Source organism: Pieris rapae, chromosome 1 (genome assembly GCF_905147795.1).
Source record: "Pieris rapae chromosome 1, ilPieRapa1.1, whole genome shotgun sequence".
NCBI classification, from domain to species: Eukaryota; Metazoa; Arthropoda; class Insecta; order Lepidoptera; family Pieridae; genus Pieris; species Pieris rapae.
The window spans coordinates 4,621,287-4,644,083 of NC_059509.1; the positions used below are offsets into that span (position 1 = coordinate 4,621,287).

Consider the following 22,797-nt stretch of genomic DNA (forward strand, 5'->3'; position numbering starts at 1 on the left):
TTAATTTATATTATTATGAAATTTACCTGTATTGTATTAAACCCGTATATATTAAGTAGGTACGTTCTTTACACTAACGTTGTATTTTCATTTACAGTGAACTTTATTATTAACTTAGTCACACTATTGTTCCTAAACCGTAACAAAGTAGTCATCAGTCATCACTGTGTCCTCGTACATTGCCTTCTGAATAATAAAAAATACAATAATTAAGAGGCATCATTTAATTAAACTAAAGCTAATATGATCAATTTTTTTATAGAATAACTTTTCATAATCACTAAGTATTTTTAAATAATTGTAATTATATGAAAAGTTTTCCTCGTTCATTTCCCTTGGTAACAAATAATGGCAGTAAAGAACTAAAGCTCGAAGTTTATAAAAATGGGCTCACCGGCGCATACTAAGTTAAATTTACACACAATAGATATTGTGTGCGCGAATATTGTATTCATTATGTTTAAAACGTCGTAGAAACGTCAAAATTAGTTTTCAACAGCACTCGTTTGTTTAATGTTAGCCATTTTCATTTTCAAAAGAAATAAATCACTCACATCCGCTAGGAGACGATAATTTTGTAGCCATAGACAATTCACCGCTGTAACTTTTGAGCGTGTATTAAACATTATCTTTTAGTTTTGACCACTGATTTTGATTTCAAACGAATTGTAAAAAGAAAAATTGTTATTAAATTTAATAATTTTCAAGTATTATTTGTCACATTAAACATTTCGTCAATTAATGTACAATTAATTTGCACACAATGCATATACTCCCAGGGCATCGGTCATAAATACAAACCAAGTAAATATTGTTTGTAAGTAACTTGGTATAAATAAAACTGTTTTTATCCGATTCCTGTACTATATCATCGGCCTTCAGCTGACGGGAGACCATTTTTAGCACGATTGATAGCAGTTACATAGCTGGATGTACCCAGTGAATAACCATGCCCCTCGTTTTCAGGTCACATGTCTGCGTTCACGAATCAATTTGTAATTTGTGTTTACTATTGTTTATAGTTTTATTTACATTTGATATAATCTACGTACTACAAATATCTATCTTCAAAGTTAGCTCAAAATCCACCAATGATATACTGGGTAAACTTTCTTGATCTTTTAAGGTGGTTTCGTAGCATCGTATAGAGCGTTTTATATTGAAGTGGGGTAGGACATGAGCCTAGAACGGCAAATAAAATAACGCAAAAATGCAAAAGAAAATTCCACCGAAGCTACGGAAAACGGCAGGCAAAAATGCTATAAGAGTCCACAAAAATTGATGGACTGCAGTCCTCAAGTATATACCATTGAACTCCCTACTTACTACTAAATTGGACAATATGTATATATTTTCATATATATAGGTATGCTTTTCGAACAAATACAAAATTTTTTTACATAAGTTATTATCTAACATGTGATTGAATACGTACTTTAAATTCTGTATCGAGGGGCGCTAAATTTTAGTCAATCCATTAAAAAGAAACAATACAACATTCGATTGTAATTCTGTTCTCGTTTAGCTATAAACTTTATAAAGAACAAGTACTTACTTCGTAATGGTAATCCAACTTTATGTTAAGAATAATAAGTTGTTTCTTTGAATAAATCATTTTTATTTACAGCCATACTTTACAGCATATACTCAAAACAGATGGAAAACACACATAATTCGCAGTGTATACTCAAATAAATTTGCTTTTCGATGAAGAGTTGGAGAAATTATTGACCGGCATGGTAACACAAATATTTTAACATCGAGATATTGTAAACAATGAATTTCAACAAGGTTAATACATACATATATCTACTAAATCTGTGAGATCATATAGTTTTGTTTTTATAACACATTTAGAATTTTGATTTCAATTTTGAAATTGTAATAGCTATATATATAGCATGATAAGAATTAGAAAAAAATATATATTAAAACAGTTTTAACAATTTTATTTATCGTGAAACGTCTAGATTTGATCTTCGTAAACTACAAAATTTGGTGGCATTTAAGGCAATTAATATTAATTGCCTTTCGATTTAAATATAATTGGGTTATTTACATATATATATATATATATATATATATGTAAATAACCCAATAAGGAAAATAGTCTTACGTGATTAGATAAGTGAACTCTGTTATAGCACAAGTACAACCTCATGTCAACTATCAAGCTAACAACCTATTACCAAAGAACTATTAGTTCTCAAGTAGTTCACCTAAATTTCTATTTCTCACGCCATCCACGCGGTTCTAGCCTTCGTAACGAAATACAAAAATTACAACGATACATTGTTCAATATAATTAATCGAAAACAGCTTGTCCGCATGATAATTTTTTCTGCCGTAAAGCAGGACAACAGAAACGATTATAATATTTGTTGAAGGACAAGGGATGGTCTTTTCCTGCAATACGAAAGGATGTGTAGTAAACACCGCAAGTGCGGTCAATTTAGGATTTTTTTTTGGAGCTACCATTTCAGCGGTTTAAGAGTCACAAGAAAAATAGTGTAATCAAATTGTGTATATTAAACAGATGGTACAAAGTACATTATATAGAGTGTAATATTTTGGTTATCGGAATGGTTTATTTCGAATACCCTCCTATTTTACACACTGAAACATAGACGACCTCAATCTGTTGGAGAATATCCAAATTCTCTAAGTGATTTTAAACAATGTACGGTTTAAAAAAATGTTTTAATCTATTTTGTTTGTTGCGATGTGTGCATGTTTATTGCGGTGAGCACAGTTATCAGAAGAAAAAATTTAGGCGGGCGCGGTACAAGAAAGTTTGTTATAAGGCAAGTGAATAAATACGAGAGAAAATATTTCACATTCGTCATGCGAACGGTCTAACTATAAATTAAGAATATTTTACTTATAATATACTAAAATAAATAATTTAAAAGACAACAATAGACAGATACTTTGGAAATATTTATACGCAAATTAAAAAAAATATATTTTATATATAACAGTTTTAGTACGACCACAGAATTGACAAAAATCTTTTTATATGTAAGTGAGATCCTATACATACCAAGTGATAATTCCGAGAATAGATTAGAAAGCTAAAAAGCGATCGAGAGGCGTATTTCCTTGTCAGTGGCGCATAACGGCCTGAGGCGAAGGCCTAGCGTATGGAGGACGCGGGTCGAGCTCCGATGGCACTCAACACTCGGCAGTAGCACGCCGCGCGCGCCGCTCTCCTCCCGCGCCTGCGCCCTCGCGCCTCCGTCCTCTCAAACATTCGTTGTTCTATAAAGCCGAGACTCCGCTCGTACTCGGACGCAGTAACGACTTAACCACGTAACGATAATAATCGTTACAAACTCATATATAAAGTTAAGTGATACCATGGCAGACCAAGACTGGGGATACACGGGCGAAAACGGTGAGTATCATTTGTTTATAAGTTGCTGATAACTTTGTTGATATTCACTACAACCGGTTTGTTTACATGCCATCCCAAGCACGTGACTGATTCACTTGTTAAGTTGGCTAATAGATATTAAAAATCCGGAGCGCTAATTACGAACTAATACTATTTTATAAGTTGTCTAATATGATTTTATAGTCATTGTCAATATAAATAATTTTATAATTACTAAGCGACTTGCATATTTTATTGTATTTGAAAAGGATAATAATAATTTAATTATTAAAATGTATTTTTGACTTCTAAAATTCTCAGTATTGTGAAATAAATGTTGAAATATAATGCTTATTCACGTTACTGACGTTCGTACTTAGAAATAACAAAATAAATTACCACATCTTAACATGGGATTTACACGTCTATTAAACGAAGAACGAAATTCTTATCACGGGTGAATTAACGAGTTTTCCATCTGTGTCGAACTTTATCTTAATTAGCCTTCATCTTAAATAGTATTTAAATATAAACCCAAAATTATTCGTCAGCGGAAGTGCAGCAAGGTCGTGTGCAATGTGTGTGCCCATGGGCATCGGTATCATTTAACAGAGGCGAGCCTTCTTTTAGTATTTTTTTGTATTATTTACAGACAATATTCGAGCATATGCTATGGAACTCCCAAGTATCTAATTAATCATACTTTCATTATGTAAATAAAACTTAACGTATAATTTGTCAACTATGTTAATATCTATTATGTAATTAGTAACATACTCATAGTGTTTTCAATGTAAGTTTATAATTTTATGTGTATACCACAAACACATTAATTAATACGGTTTTAAGTGGATTTATATTTTACTGTACACTGTATACAATTTGGTATTATATATAAGATGCCGTGGAATGTCTTATCACAATTAGTCTAGGTCTAGAAATACTCCCCGTAAAATACGATGATAAATCATATCAAATAATTGTAATAAAAAAAATTTAAAAAACCAAATCATATTTCCTGAACAAAGCCAATTACTAATTGGGTCTATCAAATTTGTGTTTATAAAACAAAGTTTAAATACAAGTAATTAAGATAAATAAACTTAAATAAAAGCTATAAAGGTTATCGTCAAAACAGATTCAATTTAACCTTTAATAATGGCGGTCAAGAAAGAAGATACCTAAATTTTATAATATACATATATGTATTTTATACCTGTACTGCATAATCCTGTACTTACAATTACATATTAATATCTTGTCGTACTAAATAAACGTAAGATACATTTTTGAAATTAATAAATAAATAGACGAATCAATACCGAAGGCTGCGTTTTTGGTTTTAAATACAAAACAAATAATAAATCGTCATGAAAAATATCGGGAGAAACGGACACCTACATAATGCGTCCCTTTTGATGCCAATGTAGTTATTGGTGAATACTGGCCATAATTCCACAAAAAAAAAATAACATGAAAATTTAAGTGTAGTGTATTTAAGTAATTTGTAAGAAAACTTTCTAAATAATTTTATGAATTATATGTAACAAAACTGTTAAGTATTACAATTTTGTTACACACGGGTCAAAAGAGTCGGATTCAAAATTTTGTAAATAAAAGGACCTCAAGTTTATATGTAATAATAAGATATGATATTATTAGCCTATACCCACTGTTTATTCTATAGAATATACCAGAGATAATATAGGAAATAATTGGATAAATATAGCAAATGCACAAGTACAGATGTGCCTATACCTCAATCCCGATAAAACGGCCACTTTGCAATTATTACATTGTTTTAAAATAAAAATAGTTATTAAGTTTCGAAATAAAATTATAACTATCAAGAAAGCTAAAACTTATTTCAAGAAAAGAAAGGTCATATTTTCCATAAAATAAGTTTAAAGCAACGTTATAGGGAAATTTATATAGTATAACATTAGCATTCACATTCACCTGAAATGGTTTTTATTAAGATTGTTTTAATAATTCAGGTACCTACTTCCGACATATTACTTCAGTTTTGCAACTACGACGTTAACAAGTATTTCCCTTATTGGGTGAAACAAATTGAAAAGCAGAGTAAAGAAAACATATTACATAATATAAAGTTAATATTTCATATACCAAACAGACCCACTTATTGTGGATGGTATATAACAGCAATAAACGAGAAACAAAATGACACTGTAATTGGTAGCGATAAGACGTCGATATGTACAACGTCAACCCATCATTTTGACATCCGTTACTACTCTGAAATTACGTATTATTTGTTGTGTAGGAAAAATAAGTTTGACCAATGTTGAAAATAAGAATTAAACAACATTTTTAGCCAAAAATATTTCCAACATTGCTTAAAAAGATATATATTTTATGTATTCTGTGCAATGTATGTGATTCTTTGGTCGCATTTAATATAGATGAAATAATAGATTATATATATAGAAAAAAATTATATACAGTCTCGCATTAGCCGTCGCTCTTTGTTTTAATTGAAAGACATTGATGCTCTTCTAATTTGATTAAATTTTGTTAAAGATAGTTAAGCGTAATTAACTAAAAAGCTTCAAAAAATCTACGAAAGGATTGTTTATCGCAAGTAATTAAGTATGTGCATTATAAATGAATTATCTTTTATCAGTCCTTAAGATATAACTGTATTCAGAATGTTTGTAAGATAAAATTTTAAAGTAACGACTCATGCAACCGAAGAAGAGCACGACTGTGCAGAGATTAGGTAAAATTTTGTGGACAATTATTTAATCCTACCCTCAAACATAAATAAAAATTGACCAAGAGTAAATAATATCTCTTGAATACAACAATCCTATGAAGTTTAGAAACAAAAAATATAATAATCAATGTTTTCTTCAATTCAGTCTGGATTAAACTATTTAAATTATCGTATTTTATAATACGATATAAAATATTAAATATAGTTTTATTTAAATTAGGAATCTTATATTATAGCAACAAAGACATGAACAGTGTCTCCTGAAAATATTTAAATAATATTTATATATTTTGAGTAGAGTACAAAGAGACTAATTTTTTTTTATGTCAAATTCACAATAAAAAACATTCATTATATGTTATAGAAATATTGCCAATTTGTCTTAATCTATATTTAATGATTTCTTATATTAAATCTACATTATTAAAAAGTAGAACTAAAATAGAACAGTTTATACTTTCAAGATGGGGCGATGATGGTGAAGGTAATAGATGAATTATCTCTTACTAAATCTCTTACTAAAATCTAATTTGACTTTTGATTATTATTTTTTGTTAGAACATGCTAAGCTTTGGGACAGAGGGACCAGATTATTTTAGCTTGGGTTTTCGTTCAACGAGGGCGCGTGTTGTTACGCTACGACCACATTCATGAGGGAAAACCGCGGTGTATCCCGTTGTATATTCGTTACATAACGACTTACAAATTACCTACTAATTCTTTACGATTAGTTAACAATCTATATAATGCAGGAGGTATTACAGCACACGCAATTGTTTATAATTAAACATCACAAGCTAATCATTAGGACTTAGGAAGACTGAATAGCGAGCTAAGTATTAAATTATCAGAACTAAAATACAAATTGTAAGTCGCGCACATTGTTTTCCTTTTACCTCATTGTTGAATAATAAACGTTGAGTTATTATTTTGCGGTACTTTGACTAGTTTCCTGCAACGTTAACGCAAAAAAGACGAATAATACAAGTCGTTCATATAATCGAAAAGGTTTACTATACACTTTGGATTAAAATGTTATATTTGGAAATAAAAAAATATATATATATTGACGCAAGTATATAAATAAATATAACTTGTATATCATTTGAATGACGACTTAATCTACATAGACGATTAAAAAGAACAATAGGTTATTCATTTATTTAAATGGAAATATTGATACATATGTAGTAATATAATAATAAAACTAATATGCATAATACCAAAACAAATATGTAATTTTTACGAATTTATTAAATTTTAAATAAAATATCGGCAGTATGTTATTGAGTGACAAATCACCTTCTCCGATAGCTATGTATGTAAACAGTGCCAAATACATATTGTTATGTTAACGTTTACACGTTACATATGTATTTAAATTCACTTTTACCTAAAGGTATCGTATTTTGCTTTGTTATCTCAATTACAGCGAATTGCAAGACATAAAGCATGATGTATATTTCTAAGTAACTATTAAAATTTTTGTCAAGACTTAATTGAGACAAATCTTTTCGTACAAAAAATTCTGTTCGGATGCATGTGCGTGGGTGAATCCCATGTGCTCCATACTACTATTTATATATACTACGAATTGGTTAATTTAACTATCACAATAGATTTTACTGAGTGAATAATTACGGGTGAACGTAGGTTCACTTAAGATGTAAGACAGATCGTAACAGTTGGTCGCAGTGACCTCGAAGTTTACGTTTCAGTGCGGAAATGAAGGTTAATCGTTTAGTCACAATTAATATATTCTCTCGGAATTAAAAAAAAAAAACAAAAAACTTATCGATAAGGAAATAATAGAAACTAAACGAAGCGAGTATGTGCGCTGCGATTCAATGATGTAACTTATATTTGAATATTTATTTATTATAAACATTTCATGACATTACCGCGCGTATGCATATTATTATAAATTTTCGAAATTATTATATATTACATATCAAGAAAATCTTTTCATACAAATGGGTTTCACTAATCTTATAAAAAAATATCATGCTTTTTTCTAACTATATAAATGTCAATCTAAAGTCACTACTTAGTATAAAAACTGTGATATAATCACAATTTGGGATTGATTGTGTATAGTTTTATTAAGAGTTATTTTTGTCCTAATAATTATGACTTCTCAAGCGGAAATAATAAATCTCGTAACGCTTAAATAATCATTTAATGTCATCAAGCCGTTTCCACTTGCGTAGAGCCAATATTGGTTTTGGCCACGCAAAAGCCTTTTAAAGCTTTTAATAATTACCTATTTCCATGATTTCTGAAAATGTCAGCATGGCCTAAACTGGTTACCATATTAAGTACAAGGGCAATGGTAAAATTGGACACAGTTTGCTATGTTTTGCTGTCCGTTTTTATTGTAATTATACACATACTATAGAAGTGTTTTAGCCTTGTGGGCGCGTGACTCTCAAGCCAGGGGTCGTGTATTCGAGCCCGGCTGTGTTACAGCGTACTACTCATGTACTAGTCTTAAAATATAGGAAACGGGTAAACAAATATGGAGCCAAGACCAGAGGTTGCACCTCTGGGTTTTTCTGGTAATATGACCATAATAATTTTAAATGATTTCCACCGACTATAATCTTTGAAAAGGTAACAAACACTGCTTATTTAACTTATATTTTTTACTTATAGGTCCCGTAACATGGCTTGAGAAGTTCCCAGAAGCAAGGGGTGCAAGACAAAGCCCCGTAGACATAGTGACATCTAGATCTAGTAACAGCGGTAGTGTTCCACCTCTTACTTTCCGGTACTCCGTCCATCATCCACGATCTGTTGTCAATCCTGGTTATTGTTGGCGAGTTGATGAAAATGGATACAATTCAGGTAATACTAGTAGCATCTATATACGAACTATAATCTTATAAACCCGAACAAACTGAATTCTCCAGCAGAAAGTTTTACAAAACGATTTAAACTTGCTTTACAATATTACCACTACTGTTTAGTTCCTAATTATCTATCTAACCCATTCTTACATTTATAAACCCATTAAGTACTGGCTACTTTCTTATTCTTTACTCGCATCTCATAAAAACATTTACCTTAATCGAATATTCAATGAAAATGCTCTATATTCTGTTGTATTAAAATAACGTGAAGCAAATATTTTATGGAACGTTTTCCTTATAGGATATTGCTGCACGCTGGTAAAAATTCAGAACCTTCATAATTTATATGTATTACACTTACAGATGTGTTTTGTTATTTTTGAGGTACTCAATGGAAATGTTCCAATGATACAGGCACTGACTCTTATTTAAAATGTACCAAAATTAGATTCTTAAGCAAAATACATTACATAAAAATGTTTTTAAAAGTAAATACAAGTTCATGTTTAATCAATTTTTCATAATCTAACCTAACCTTTGCATCATGTATTTTACATAAAAAATTGTTACCACACACAATTTACAAATAACGGGTAACATTTAATACGATTAAAGGGATAAAGAAAATACTAACAAATTGTCCAATAAATTGTCACCTGAGGAAGTAAGCAGTTTCGTCAATTTGCATCGATACGGCAGAATTTTCCCAATCTACTTCTATGACTCATCTACATCTCATTAATATTATACATTCTGTGTTTCCCTTTCGTAGCCCTACTTACATGTTTTAATATTAGATTGTACCAGCCTCAATTCAATAAACAAGTAGCTGATGTCGACGAAAATACATTTATGTAGTGTTGTTAAATTGAAACCCTTTTACTGGGTTGTATAAACGTTACATTCTCGAAGTACTTTAAAATATTGAATCGATTTCAATAAAGTTCTAAACTTTTTTATTTTCTATACGTTCATATTTAATCAACTTCCAGAATGACAACGGGTTTTAAAATACATGTTATGGAAAGTACCTCGTGGCTCATTAAAATTTAATAAATTACAGAACTCAGAGGTGGACCACTAGGCTCTGACGTCTATAAACTTCAACAATGGCATTGCCATTGGGGTGCCAAAAACGGGGAGGGATCAGAACATACAGTAGATGGAAGATCATTCTCAGGGGAACTCCACCTGGTTCATTGGAATACTAGTAAATACAACAGCTTTGTAGAGGCAGCTGGTCAAGCAGATGGACTTGCAGTTCTTGGGGTATTCATAGTGGTAAGTTGGGTTATTTTAATGCAATAAAACGTAGAAACAAGATGAATATTAGTATTCGATATAACTACTTTCACCCGTCTTTATGCAGTTCAGTGATAGATTATTAAATATAAAAAATATTATATAAAGGCGAACGTTTCTCGTGATCCCTTAGAATTAGTAGTCAGCAAAGTCTCTTCCATTTTATCCAATATAAGAGTTTTATTTAACTAACTTTAGTTTTTTTATAATCCCTTTAGGCTTTTAATATTTTATATATTTGTTATGGAAGACCTGGAAACCCAGATACAGGTATTTTTACTTAAATGGGTTCCAAAATTTTTTGTAGCATGCATGCATCTGTACTTTTATGTACTTATAATGAATATACACATTTTATAAATAATAGACACGAAAAAGCGATACGTTCATTTTGTAGGATTATTTTTAATAACAGTCAGATACAAGTTATACATTGCCAATGCACTTCATTACTTATGTAAGTCATAAAGCAGACATTTCCACTGCATCCTGGCTGCAGTCAGATCAAATGATGATGATTGAGAGCATCCGTTATATGCATTCAATTGGAGCGCGTGATATTAACCCATTCAACTCTTTAAATACCGAGATGAATGTTGTACACTCTCTCGACTTCCGAATGCTACTTTCACTTCAACTTGGTTTAATTATTTTGATTGCTAAAATAGATTTGTGACAACGACATTTTGAATAGCTATAAATATCAAATGATATCTGCTTATATACTATTGTTTTTGGAGTTTTAAATCATTTCCAATGGATATATTACGCGTCAAATTTATAGGAATAGTCAAAGAAAAAATGAACACGGCCGTATACAGCATGTACTCTATAATTTTCTTTACTAATTAAATTAAATCGTAGTTATATAATAATCTTATACATGAGAAAGTATTCATATTTGTTATAATACACCTTTAAATCGTAAAACGGTTTTCTAATTTTTTTACACGACGAGTGCAAAATAAATGTTTTTGTATTTTTAGATATGTACAATGTTTCTGGGTTATTTAAACACTCTAAAAGCTTATACCAAAACAACTTCACCTACTTTCTTTGCAAACAATTTACTTAGCTTGTAAGCTGATAGAGCAGTCAGTGTCCAAATATAACGCCATATCCACGATACATTCAAAACTATATCTAACATACCAACAACATAAGGTTGTGAAGATTAATGTTGAATTATAAATTATATAACCTAAGTATACAAGAAGCCATGCAACTCAATCCTTTTACCGCGTCAAGTTCATAGTTACATAGTGATATCAATGTCTATTCTCATACTAAGATAACCAGATTATGCATTGCAGTACAGATTAATAATCTAATGTATAAAATTCTCGTGGCACGGTGTTTGTACTTTGTAATTAAACTCCTCCGAAATGGCTCGATCGATTTTCGTGCTATTTTTTGTGTGTGGTTAGGTCTGCGAATCGGACATCTATTTTTCATCCTCCTAAATGTTATAAGTCCCCCCAAATTTACTTTTTATGATTCAGCATACAAAAATACATACCACCCTTAGTTTTCACCCCTCTTTGCTCAACCCCAATTTTTATTTGATACTTTAGATTTAATGTCTAGAGTCTAGAACTCTTTGGTTTATATAGCACAATACACAGAAAAACCTAAAAAGTTCATTCCGGAAAACCGAACAGTCTTTGGGGTAGCAAAGCAAAAAGTTCCATGTGGAAATGTGGTTTGTGCTAAAAAGGTAGGATAAGTAAAATCACATATAACATCATATATAATCAGATATAACATCACTTAGAGCGCTACAGGGAATGACGTCATCGCCGTGATTGTAGATGCAGAATAAAGGTGTCGCTACGAAACAAATACTTATTGAAAATAATAATTTAAATTTAAACCGACTATACCAAGTAGAGCTGCTTTAGTTTCTAAAAAGTATAAATGACTGAGACTTTGTAAAAACCTATGATTAATCATCTAATCAATTCAAAGCATAAAAACTCTCCTAATCTATAACCTCTTAGTTCATTATTTAATAGTATTTTAAACTCTTATTTAAATTGAATAAAGATGCATTTAAATCGAAATATGACGACTTAAAATCGAAACATCCGTTTATTCGACATTATATAAAATTATTTAATTTAATACGTAACATTAAGTACTTTTAAGGAACTACAGTCATTTGATCTTCATTTCGTTATAGATGCGCAATTACAGAATGTTTACATTAAGTCTGAATATTACGAAATACGAAACCCGCACACAAGCACAGTAATGACGTAACGTCATTTTTTTTATATAGAACTGGGCGCAAACGGGCAGGAGGCTCACATGTTAAGTGATACCGCCGCCCATGGACACTCTCGAGTCTCGATGCTAGAGGGCTCGCGAGTGCGTTGCCGGTTTTTAAGAATTTGTCGTGGAGTGTTTTCCAATTTGTTTTAATTAAAATACATTAATTAAAAAAAATATTAGCTCGTCGATACAACATTAGTTAAATTAAAAATAAAACTATTTCGGCAGGATCTACATTAATTTTTATGGGTAGAATTTGCATGCGTTGTGTTGTGGCTTTGGTTATAATTCGAATGAGACAACAGCGTGATATTAGAGAGCATGAAATATCGCTCTCTACAATCAACGATTAAATGACTGTAGAGCCTCTCACTATACACACTACACAGTCGTAACAAGTTTTAAATATACTTTTGTACTTTCAGGTTGGTTCAAAACATGAAGAATTGGACAAGGTTGTCCGACTTCTGCCATACATCCAACATAAGGGTGACAAAGTGACAATGTCGGAGGCCTTGGATCCGGCCAACCTGCTACCCAGAGGTAGTGGCTATTGGACGTACCCCGGCTCTCTAACAACACCACCCTGCACAGAATCAGTCACATGGATCTTATTTAAACAACCAGTAGAAGTCTCAGCTGAACAGGTAACTACAATATCTGTCATTTTCTATGGATAGATAATTAAGAAAAATATTTATATTCTCCGTCATTTTTATTTGCTTGATTTGTAACTCGGAATTTTATGACGGCTATTAAGTGGCGTATGATTATAAAAGCGGATTTATATAGCCAGGAAATCAAATCACTGAAACTAATAAATCATAATTGTTTTTCAGCTGGCATTGATGCGTAAACTCCGGTGTGGTGAAGCTTCATGTGGCGAAGAAGCAATGGAATTGCTCCACAACTATAGGCCAACACTTCCTCTCGGTAACCGTGATATTCGTGATTATGGAGAACATTAAACAATTACAATCATTTCTCTTGTGCCTTTGGATAACGTTAGAGCAGCTATGTATATTATACTGTAAATGTATTTTATGAATATCTACATCATTGACATCAGCGAAATTAACTCACTCTTAAGAAACACATTGTTGTGTATAACATACAAAAAAATACGGGAACATTAAGCTCTCCTTATATAGGGATGATCTGCCAGATCTTATAGCGCAGGTCGCGACATCAAGTTATTAAAAAAATAAAAATAAACTGAACATTATATATGGACGCAAAATGTATAATTTCGTTTATTTATTTATTTGTTTACTAATATATATAACGTGTAATTGGATAAAGGCCAAATTTTGATAAATATTGTTTTATTTTTTTCAAAGTAGATATAACAAAGACTCAATAAATTGAGAATACCATAGCAAGATTAGGTTCTTGTTATTTAAGTTATTGTTGTTCGTAGTGTCATAGAGTTTTTTAAATGTTTATTAATGTCATCTTTTAAGTAAGCGTTTTAAAAACAATACATTTAAGATCTGTTTAGATTCTTAGTTATTTATTATATCTAATGTTTAAACATTATATAAGACCTTAAGTACAGCGGTACAAAGTACCGCATCGCATGAGCAGCTATTGTTTTATAAAATACGGGTTGAAAAATAGCTACCTACCGTCTTTTGAGGCCTTGATAAATAATAATAATTGTGCCTTAATAACTATACAACGTGGTACATATGAATAATTGTAGAGAATAATACATAATGTAGACTATTCTTCTACTATATTACTAGATACATATTTAGTATTCAAGTTTTAGTCAGGGTCATAATTTGTTATTTTAGATTAGTAAGGTCAGCGTGCATTTTTATTAAGCTTAAGAAATTTGTTAGTATTAAAGTTGCAAGAAAAACTACATTTAATTGTTTATTGGTATAAATATTCGATTTAAAGGCCAGTTCTGTGAGAATTGTGCCACTAATTAATAACTAATAAAAGCTATCTATCAAAGATCCTGTGGTTTTAATTATCATCCTGTTGATTTAAGATATCGTGATTGGTAAATAGGACTTACGAGCCGGGGCCCGGGGTTATACCGATATTTGTGTTTGAAATAGGTATTTAAAACTGTCTGGCAAATTTGTCTTTTTATTTTAGAACAATAAAATGCTTGCGAACTGCGATATAAATCGTCCTAAATCTACAATAGTACGTCCAATATTTCCCATCACTTTTCGACAATCGTCACCCCTGGTCACCTCCTACCACAAACGCAAAAATGCTTCTTTGGACAGAGGTAATTAATTTCGGTACCATCCACATTTAGCTAAGGAACGCTAACGTATTTTTATTAACAAAAAAGTTAGAACTTCCAATAAAAAATAAATGACAAACTGTTCTAATTTAAAATCAAAACATGCGTAAACCGGAGTAAAATAGTCGAAAGGGATTGAAAACATAGGCAAATATGTTTATTTTGTTGATGTGGATCTTTATCAATTTATAAAATTGTGGGTATATTATCTTGATAAAATTGTATTTCGTTCTTTATGTTGACAATGGAAGTGGCAGCCGTGACTATCTTTCATCTTACTAAGTATCTAAAAATAAAAATAAAATAAATATAATAAAGCCTATGGTATCCCTGATGTAATTTGGGAATCAGTCTACGAAATAGTTTCACACAAATGCGTCGACAACTGTAACTGCTCTTGTAAGCCACGTGCAACGTGTTCATATAATACCATAAAATATTTAGGAGTAATTTTAGTCAATAATCTAAGCTTTAAACAACATTGATTCACTCTGTAGTAGAATGCGCAAATTGATATACTTTTTTTAAACTATAAGGCATATCATCGAGCCTAAAACTCTAAAGCAGATATACTTAGCAGTATGCCAATCCATTGTACCATATTGTACCTATCTCATTTTGGGGAGGTGTACAAAACCTAAAATCAAGAGTATTGAAATAGCACAAAGGACCATACTTAAAGTATGCACGTTTCGGCCTGTATACTTTTCAACAGATGAGCTATATAAATGTTGCGAAGTGCTCTCTGTTCGACAACTATTAACTCCTTAGCATAATACATAAATAAGCAACATAGTACTGTAACTTTTAACCCAATACTCTTAAATAGAAGAAGAAACGATGTTGTATTTAAACATTCTCATCATTGCTCAACTACTTTTGCATAAAGATTTTTCTCCTTCCTAGGCCCCTATACCCAATAAAGTTAATAAAATATTATATATATATATAGTTATAATAGAGTCTTGTGTAAAAACGAAGTAGTAACTATATTTATTATTATAAATTTGGTTAAAAATAAATAGAAAGAGCTACTTGTAGAAATAACTATTCGACATGATTAATATATAAAAATTGAAATAATAATAATAATATTAGTATTATTTTGGTAATATAGTATTTAACACACACTCCCACACACACATACCTACACCCTCTCACCTTACTCATAGGGAGAACACTTGAACACTCCACAACATAATATAACTACTTGTTAAATATTTTGTACATTATAAGATATTAGTTTTTTCAATGAGTTATGTACTTATTAATGCTAGAGTTTTTGTCTGATATGTATATTTAAGGGGTGGGGCGCTGTATGCTGAAATACAGGTTCAAACCTAGTTCAGCGTCAGATAACTACGACTAACTTTTTTTTATATACTTAACTAGCGCAATTAGATATAAGTTTTTCCTGTGAAACAAACTTGACTTCAATTATTAATATTACTTGATTTTTTGTACTTGGCTGTCAAAGTAAAAGGGGCAGTCAACGAAAAAAGAAAGCTGCAGTATCACACAATTTTTATTTTTTTCGGTCTTCCTATAACGATCCACACCGTCTCCTTATTTTTGTACATATGCATCTCTTTCTCTATAGTGTCCACTAGTTCAATGACCATAAACTCATCTTTTTACGCAAGACTTAGACAAACTACTCGTTGAAAACTTGTTTATATAGTAAAAGATTTATTATTTCTACTTATGTTCGATTAGCAATTATTGTCCATAAATTAATATTGATGAGTTATCAGAAAGTAACACAGTGACATCTATTGGTTAAACATAGAGCGTACTATCACAGGTATTCTTGTCTGACAATTTTCATTCATATCTTAACAAAAAATCTGACAGTGTTGTCAAATTCAAATTTAAAATTTTGTTTTAACGTCTAACTGTAATCACAAGGTTAAATGTTTGCGTTCCCTTTAATTTAGTTTTAACTGTATCTGAATAAAGGTAAAAAATAATAATAATTTACATTCACGTGTGTGTTTATCTAAAATAATATATTGCATTACAGTTGCAATAAGGTTTAATGAGAATTAGATTTTAGTGTACAAGAAGATCACGAAAGTTTACGAGTAATTAAGAATAATGAAAGTTCTTCAGAAGAAAATTCAACTATCAAAAGACATTAATCAGTTACAGGGTCACTTTCTATATCCTAAAGTCGTAATAATTGAAAATGCTAAAACAATAATAGTCATTGATCTGCAAATCGAAGAACTATTAACTTCAAACAAGACTTTTACATTTTGTCATGAAATAGTCCAACACACATTTGATGACTATTTTCTTTGGGTGACACTTAAGTCATTGGAAGTATTTGTTATAAACTTAAATAAGAACTCCATGTTGAAATTAACTGTCAATAATTTTGCTAACTATAAAATTTGTGGATTTGAGAGTGATGAAAGTAAGTTAATACTTATAAGCGCAAGTGGCGAGAGGCTATTAAATCCTTGTACTAAAGAGGAGTTGTCTGCAAAATTTGATGACAATGCAGAGGAAATAACAGTTTCGCTTCAGAAAGTTTCCCCTCCTTATAAATTTAAACCTCTCCAGAAAATGTATAAGAATGGCTTGCATATATCTGTTCAAAATATGAATTTATTATTAAAATGTCCTGTGACTGGAATTGTTGAAAAATTGACAACAAACAAAGAATTAGAATTTATTGTTTCATGGGATGATGCCGCTGTATTTTCCACTAAACAAGAAATGTGGATGATAGATTTGACACATTTTGATAAACTAGTAAATTTTGAGAAAGTTGAATCCCATTATATCCCTTTGGGTTCATATGATAATATTTTTTATTATCTAACTTGGGATACAGAAGTAAGTAAATTTTATTTTTGTTTACCTAACTTTCCTGGAGCAAAATATTTAACTAACAGTAAGAGTGTAATAACAGTATATTAGCAAATGATGTAATGAATGGTGTAACTTACCTATGATATTTCATTCCCAATTAATTACAACTGAATTGGGTAAGCATTGAAAAGGTTTTTAATAATTTCAATCTATTGAAATCGTTATGTATGGTATTAGTATAACAATGAGTGTGGTTGTATGTTATTGTTTAATGCTAATAACTATGAATTAATTAATTAATTAATTATTATACCCATTTTTTTAATATGCTTGTTACAAACTTTTTAGGTCCAACTATTTTCCACAACTTTGAAGTGTAATGAGAATCCGCAATTGAAGATATGTTCGACACCTTTGCAAATATCACAAGAAACTTTGAAGGCACAACTGAAGTCTTTAATACAGGAGGTAATTGCTGCAGATACCAAGAATGTTTCAGTCCAGGTTCAAAACTTATTCAACAATATTCAGGATTCTTTATTTTTAATTGAAATGGCTGCTAAGTTATGTAAACATAACATTTTATATAAATCAATTTTATGTTCTATTCAAAAAAAGATTTTCTTAATGGAGGATATCACAGTGATTAATGCATTCCACAACTTAATGATAAAGTTAGATTTACTGGAGTACATTTATTTTAGACGCATAACACATTACATTGATATGGATTTATTTCAAATGAATATAATAGAGTTATGTGCATTGTTTGTTTCAAAGTCAGATTTTGATTTAGCTTCTATTTGTTGGTTGAAATATTCAAAATTAAGTAATACTACTACTGATGATGACATCATGAAAATCTTAAATGCTATCCCTGTAAACATAAAATTAGGAGCACTAGTAATATGGCTACGTAATTTTATACCTACCTTATTAGATGAAAATCCTTTTAATGTAGATCTTATTGCTAAGTGGACATCTGAAAGGATATTTAGTTTAGAACAATCAACATTTTGGCCTAAAATTGGTTTAAAATATTTAGAAGCCATTTTAGAAGTTTTTGAATCATCTCAAAAAACTATTACAATAAGACCTATTTCAATTGATGATCTTGATATTCTAAAAGATCACATAAAATATATTATTGAATTGAAAGAAAAATACAAAATTAATATGTTAATTACTGAAATAACTTCTCAAAGTCCAATGGAAGTAGCCCTGATTATGTTAAGACGATGTTATACTGAAGACTTAGAGCACCTACTAAAAGACAATTTAACAGCATATGCAAATAGATATCAATTTGACTTAGATTTAACAATATGCTCTTTCATTGAGATGCAAGCTGCAAGCAGTGGAGGCAGTGTAGATGGACACAGGCTGGAAATATTACTTAATTCAATTAATTCACTTTCAAATAGATTAGAATGCTTTTTACAAGTTTTAAAATTTTTGGATGTACCTTGGGATCCCAAAATTGAAGAAATTGCTAAATCTGTTGCTTCTCTAGCTTTTTCTGAATTTTCTCTTACTGAATCAGATAGAATTCTAGCTCAAGCAATATATGAAGAATTTCAGGATGCTAAATTTAAGGTGATTCTCAAAAAGTACAACTTACCTCTGCATTCTTTTGACTGCAATACTTTAATTCATAAAATAGTTAGTGCCTCTACTATTGATTTAAATGATTTACAAACGGTAACTAACTACGTATCGCCATTTACACGGCATTATGCAAACGTTTTGTATATAAATAGATGTCTTAAAGAATGTGAAACTAAAGCTGCTTTAGATTTCTTTAAATCGTTAACAAAACATGACCAAAAAGTTTTAATTAAAAGTGTAGTTATTAAATATGAACATATAATTTCCGGTCCATCCAACAAATTATTAGAAAGAAACTATTTAGATTTTATTAAGGGGTCACACTGTCAAGATGTATTACAAATAAATGCCTTTGAAAAAATGTATCACTTGAAAAATACATACGATATTCGATCAGAATTAAATGATTTATGTGACAAAGACTTTTATGAAATGAAATTAGAATTTCTTAAGAAAACTGATGCCTCTGGCCGAAGTCGGTGTTTTGAACGTTTTACAAAATTAGATTTCTTAAATTCACAACATTCAAAGTTAGAAGCTTTCTTGCACAAAACTTCTGCTAACGAAAGAGTTAGAATCGTTGTTAAACAGTTGCTTTGCATTGGAAGAAATAAAAGTAATGACAGAGAAATTTTGAATCAATTTAAGGACGGAGAAAATATTGACCTGTTATTGTTGTCTCAAAGTGTTTTGTCAGATTTAATTTGGGATTGTCCTGAAGAGTACATTCATATATTATGTAAAATATTATCGATGTTAAATGCGATTATCAATACAAGTACAATTATTAAAAACCTATCGGTTACATGGAAATTTAGTTATATATTCCTACCTATGTCTTCGAATGCGGCATTAAATAACTTGGTAGACTTTTACGTTAATCGTGAAGAAGCCAATGAGATCTACGATGGAAATGATTTAATTCCATTACGTATAATAGCACATTCATTCATTGAATCGTTGATATCTGTAAGACATTTTAATGAAAATTTATTAAGAATTACCGAAAATGTTGCTCAAAAATTATTAAATAAAGTACTTGCATCTCAGGAGCTAGATCAAGTTATATTGACTGCACTTTTACTTGTTATTTATAAAAGTCCTAATTTTGTTGCTGACAAAATGCACATTTTAGAATTATTGCAAGGTCGATCTGAAAAGTATTCTCCATCAATAATGTACTATTTATCATCTCCAGCAATTCGACTTACGTTTGGACTAGAAACTGTAATACCAAGTGCATTGACATACCCACCGCAGTATATATTACAGTCCAAGTTCAACATTTATCTTGGTGATATTGCCCTTCCCGATTATAGAGAAGAGACATGGGATGTCAAAATGTTATTATTTTACATTTTGCGGCAACAACACGATATTTCCTTCGAACGTCTGGCCGAACTATGTCATACTTTAAATGTTTGTATTAACGATGGATTATCATTGTTATTAATTTCCTTCTTGATTAATTGGAATTTACAGTATAAAACTTCTGTAAATGACATAGGATGTCGAGACATTAATTTAGAAAACGACGAAGATCATTTGATTTCGAAATGCCTAACGATTTGGCAGAATATTGAAAATAAAGATTTTTTAAAGGATGTTCTCAAAGATTTTTGGAAAAATGGTGAAGTAGTTATTCATGGTTGTGTAATATCTATAAATCCATATTATTACGAAGTTTTACTGTGTATTTACTATCTTTTGGTTTCATCTTTTTCAGACAGTAAATATTTAAACGAATACTTTATTTTAATCTTTCTTAAACAATATCAAAGAAAGGGCGCACCAAAGCAGTATGAATTTGAAGTTTTTTCAGTAAAAGGACTCTTCCCAGAAATTGGACATTATAGACTACCTTTTCACTTATTTGTACGAGGCGATATGTGGTCGAATTTAAAATCGGAAATAACATTAGAGACATATGAACGATGGCTTCCAATAGTAGGCAATTTATCACTTGATCGCATCATACAGACGGCTAAAGATATGATTTGTAGTAATGCAGTCAAACAAACTATGACCAATAGAAGACCTAAAAATACAACAGAAACTGATACAAAAGATGAGGTTTGGAAATTGACGTCATGCGAAGAACCATTACTTCGTGCGGCACATCGTTGTGTAAGGCACATAGCAAATATGGAATGGGCTGGAGCATGTCTATTTTATGTCTTGCAAGGTTGTGCCAGAGGAGCCGACCAAGTAGCAGCCGCTCAACTTTGTTATCAGTTTTCGCAGCGCTGGGCCGCTGTACAACCTGGTAATCGCGCAGTCCGTCAAATGGAACGCCTACATTCTACTTTATCTACCCGACATGTTTTACATAAAATAGACTGGGCTTGTGAAGAATTTATAAGGCTGACGTCTGAACCCTCACAACTAATCCACGCTTTATATCTTCATCCCAACTTCGTTAAAAAAATAGGCCGTCATAATATCAACAGAGCAGCAAATGAAATAGCAGATAAAAACGGCATTAACATTAATTCAATCCGAATTCAAATTTTGGAAAATCTTCTTGACAAGAACAAAGACAAACAAAATCCGAGTCTTAATAACATCGAACTTATTACAGCTAAATATATATTAAAAGTTACATGTCCCAAGATGGGGGCCATTTACTTATCTCGCATCGCGGTAGATGATGAAAACGATCATAATAAAATAAAAAAACTTAGAGCTCTACAATGTTTAATGAGTGTTGTAGATCAAGAGACCGCAGTAAAAGTTGCAAATAAAGACCATCAAAACCTCTGGCCAACTTTACTTGAGCTTTTGTATACGGTCCACTTTGAAAGAATTGATATGCCTTGGCTTGTTGGTTCTTTTAAACAAGATAAAATAAATGCTATAAGTCAGTTGATTCAAGCATCCGGAACTAGTATTGAAGCATTAAAGGTATCAGCTGAACTAGCATACAGATATGGAGACTTAAAAAGTATTCGTGATCTTGTACCGCTACTATTGAAGATTTCATTACATGAGGAACTGATTCCATTGTTATTGAAAATGTCACACCCTTTAGACAGTACTATATGTTTGGCATGGCGTGCAGTTATTTTGTCTCCATTTCAAAAAGCTGACTACCCAATAACAGAGAAGCAAAAGACAAAATGCCTCAAAGCTATTAACTTACTACCATTGTGCCCTGTAATAAAAGATGAAGATTTACTTGAAATATGGAAAAATTGTATCAGGTGTAAATGCCCTGCTTTAGGCTGTTTAATTTTACCTTACATGGCATCTGAAACTAGAGATAATTTAACAGAAATATCAAGATTTGATAAGAGAAATTTAATTATAGGTTTAAAAAATTTGCATGCTGAATCTTATCTAGTATCTAGTGCTATGTGTGTCATAGAAAGTATGACCATAAAGTTAAAAAGATAATTCTTCCTTAATTTAATTATATTTTTGTAACTACTACAAATATTAATTACAACCTTAAATATTTAAAATTATATGTGCATGTAGTATGTATTAGTTTTATATAACAAAGTAAAATATTTTGTTTTTACTAGAAGTTAAAGCATTTTATTTCTTAGTACTT

At 30.7% G+C, this 22,797-nt stretch overlaps 2 protein-coding genes across 2 annotated transcripts; both read left to right on the forward strand.

Annotated features, from left to right (window-relative positions):
- Positions 1-3,220: 3,220 nt before the first annotated feature.
- On the forward strand, positions 3,221-14,511 carry LOC110994852 (carbonic anhydrase 1). Its single transcript, XM_022261736.2, has 5 exons — positions 3,221-3,397; positions 8,772-8,963; positions 10,032-10,249; positions 12,970-13,191; positions 13,384-14,511. Exons 1-5 carry the CDS (start codon positions 3,361-3,363, stop codon positions 13,510-13,512), a joined length of 798 nt encoding a protein of 265 aa, XP_022117428.1. The 5' UTR covers positions 3,221-3,360; the 3' UTR covers positions 13,513-14,511.
- Positions 14,512-16,343: 1,832 nt separating this feature from the next.
- LOC110994888 lies at positions 16,344-22,740 on the forward strand. Its single transcript, XM_045628987.1, has 2 exons — positions 16,344-17,657; positions 17,982-22,740. Exons 1-2 carry the CDS (start codon positions 16,911-16,913, stop codon positions 22,635-22,637), a joined length of 5,403 nt encoding a protein of 1,800 aa, XP_045484943.1. The 5' UTR covers positions 16,344-16,910; the 3' UTR covers positions 22,638-22,740.
- The last annotated feature ends 57 nt before the right edge of the window (positions 22,741-22,797 follow it).

What these genes read in the sequence shown, in the direction of transcription:
- LOC110994852 (XM_022261736.2), top strand. Translation starts at nt 3,361, where the DNA reads ATGGCAGACCAAGACTGGGGATACACGGGCGAAAACG. An exon ending in GGGATACACGGGCGAAAACG is followed by an intron (nt 3,398 to 8,771) that starts GTGAGTATCATT and finishes TTTTACTTATAG; the next exon opens with GTCCCGTAACATGGCTTGAG. An exon ending in TTCTTGGGGTATTCATAGTG is followed by an intron (nt 10,250 to 12,969) that starts GTAAGTTGGGTT and finishes TTGTACTTTCAG; the next exon opens with GTTGGTTCAAAACATGAAGA.
- LOC110994888 (XM_045628987.1), top strand. Translation starts at nt 16,911, where the DNA reads ATGAAAGTTCTTCAGAAGAAAATTCAACTATCAAAAGACATTAATCAG. An exon ending in ATCTAACTTGGGATACAGAA is followed by an intron (nt 17,658 to 17,981) that starts GTAAGTAAATTT and finishes CAAACTTTTTAG; the next exon opens with GTCCAACTATTTTCCACAAC.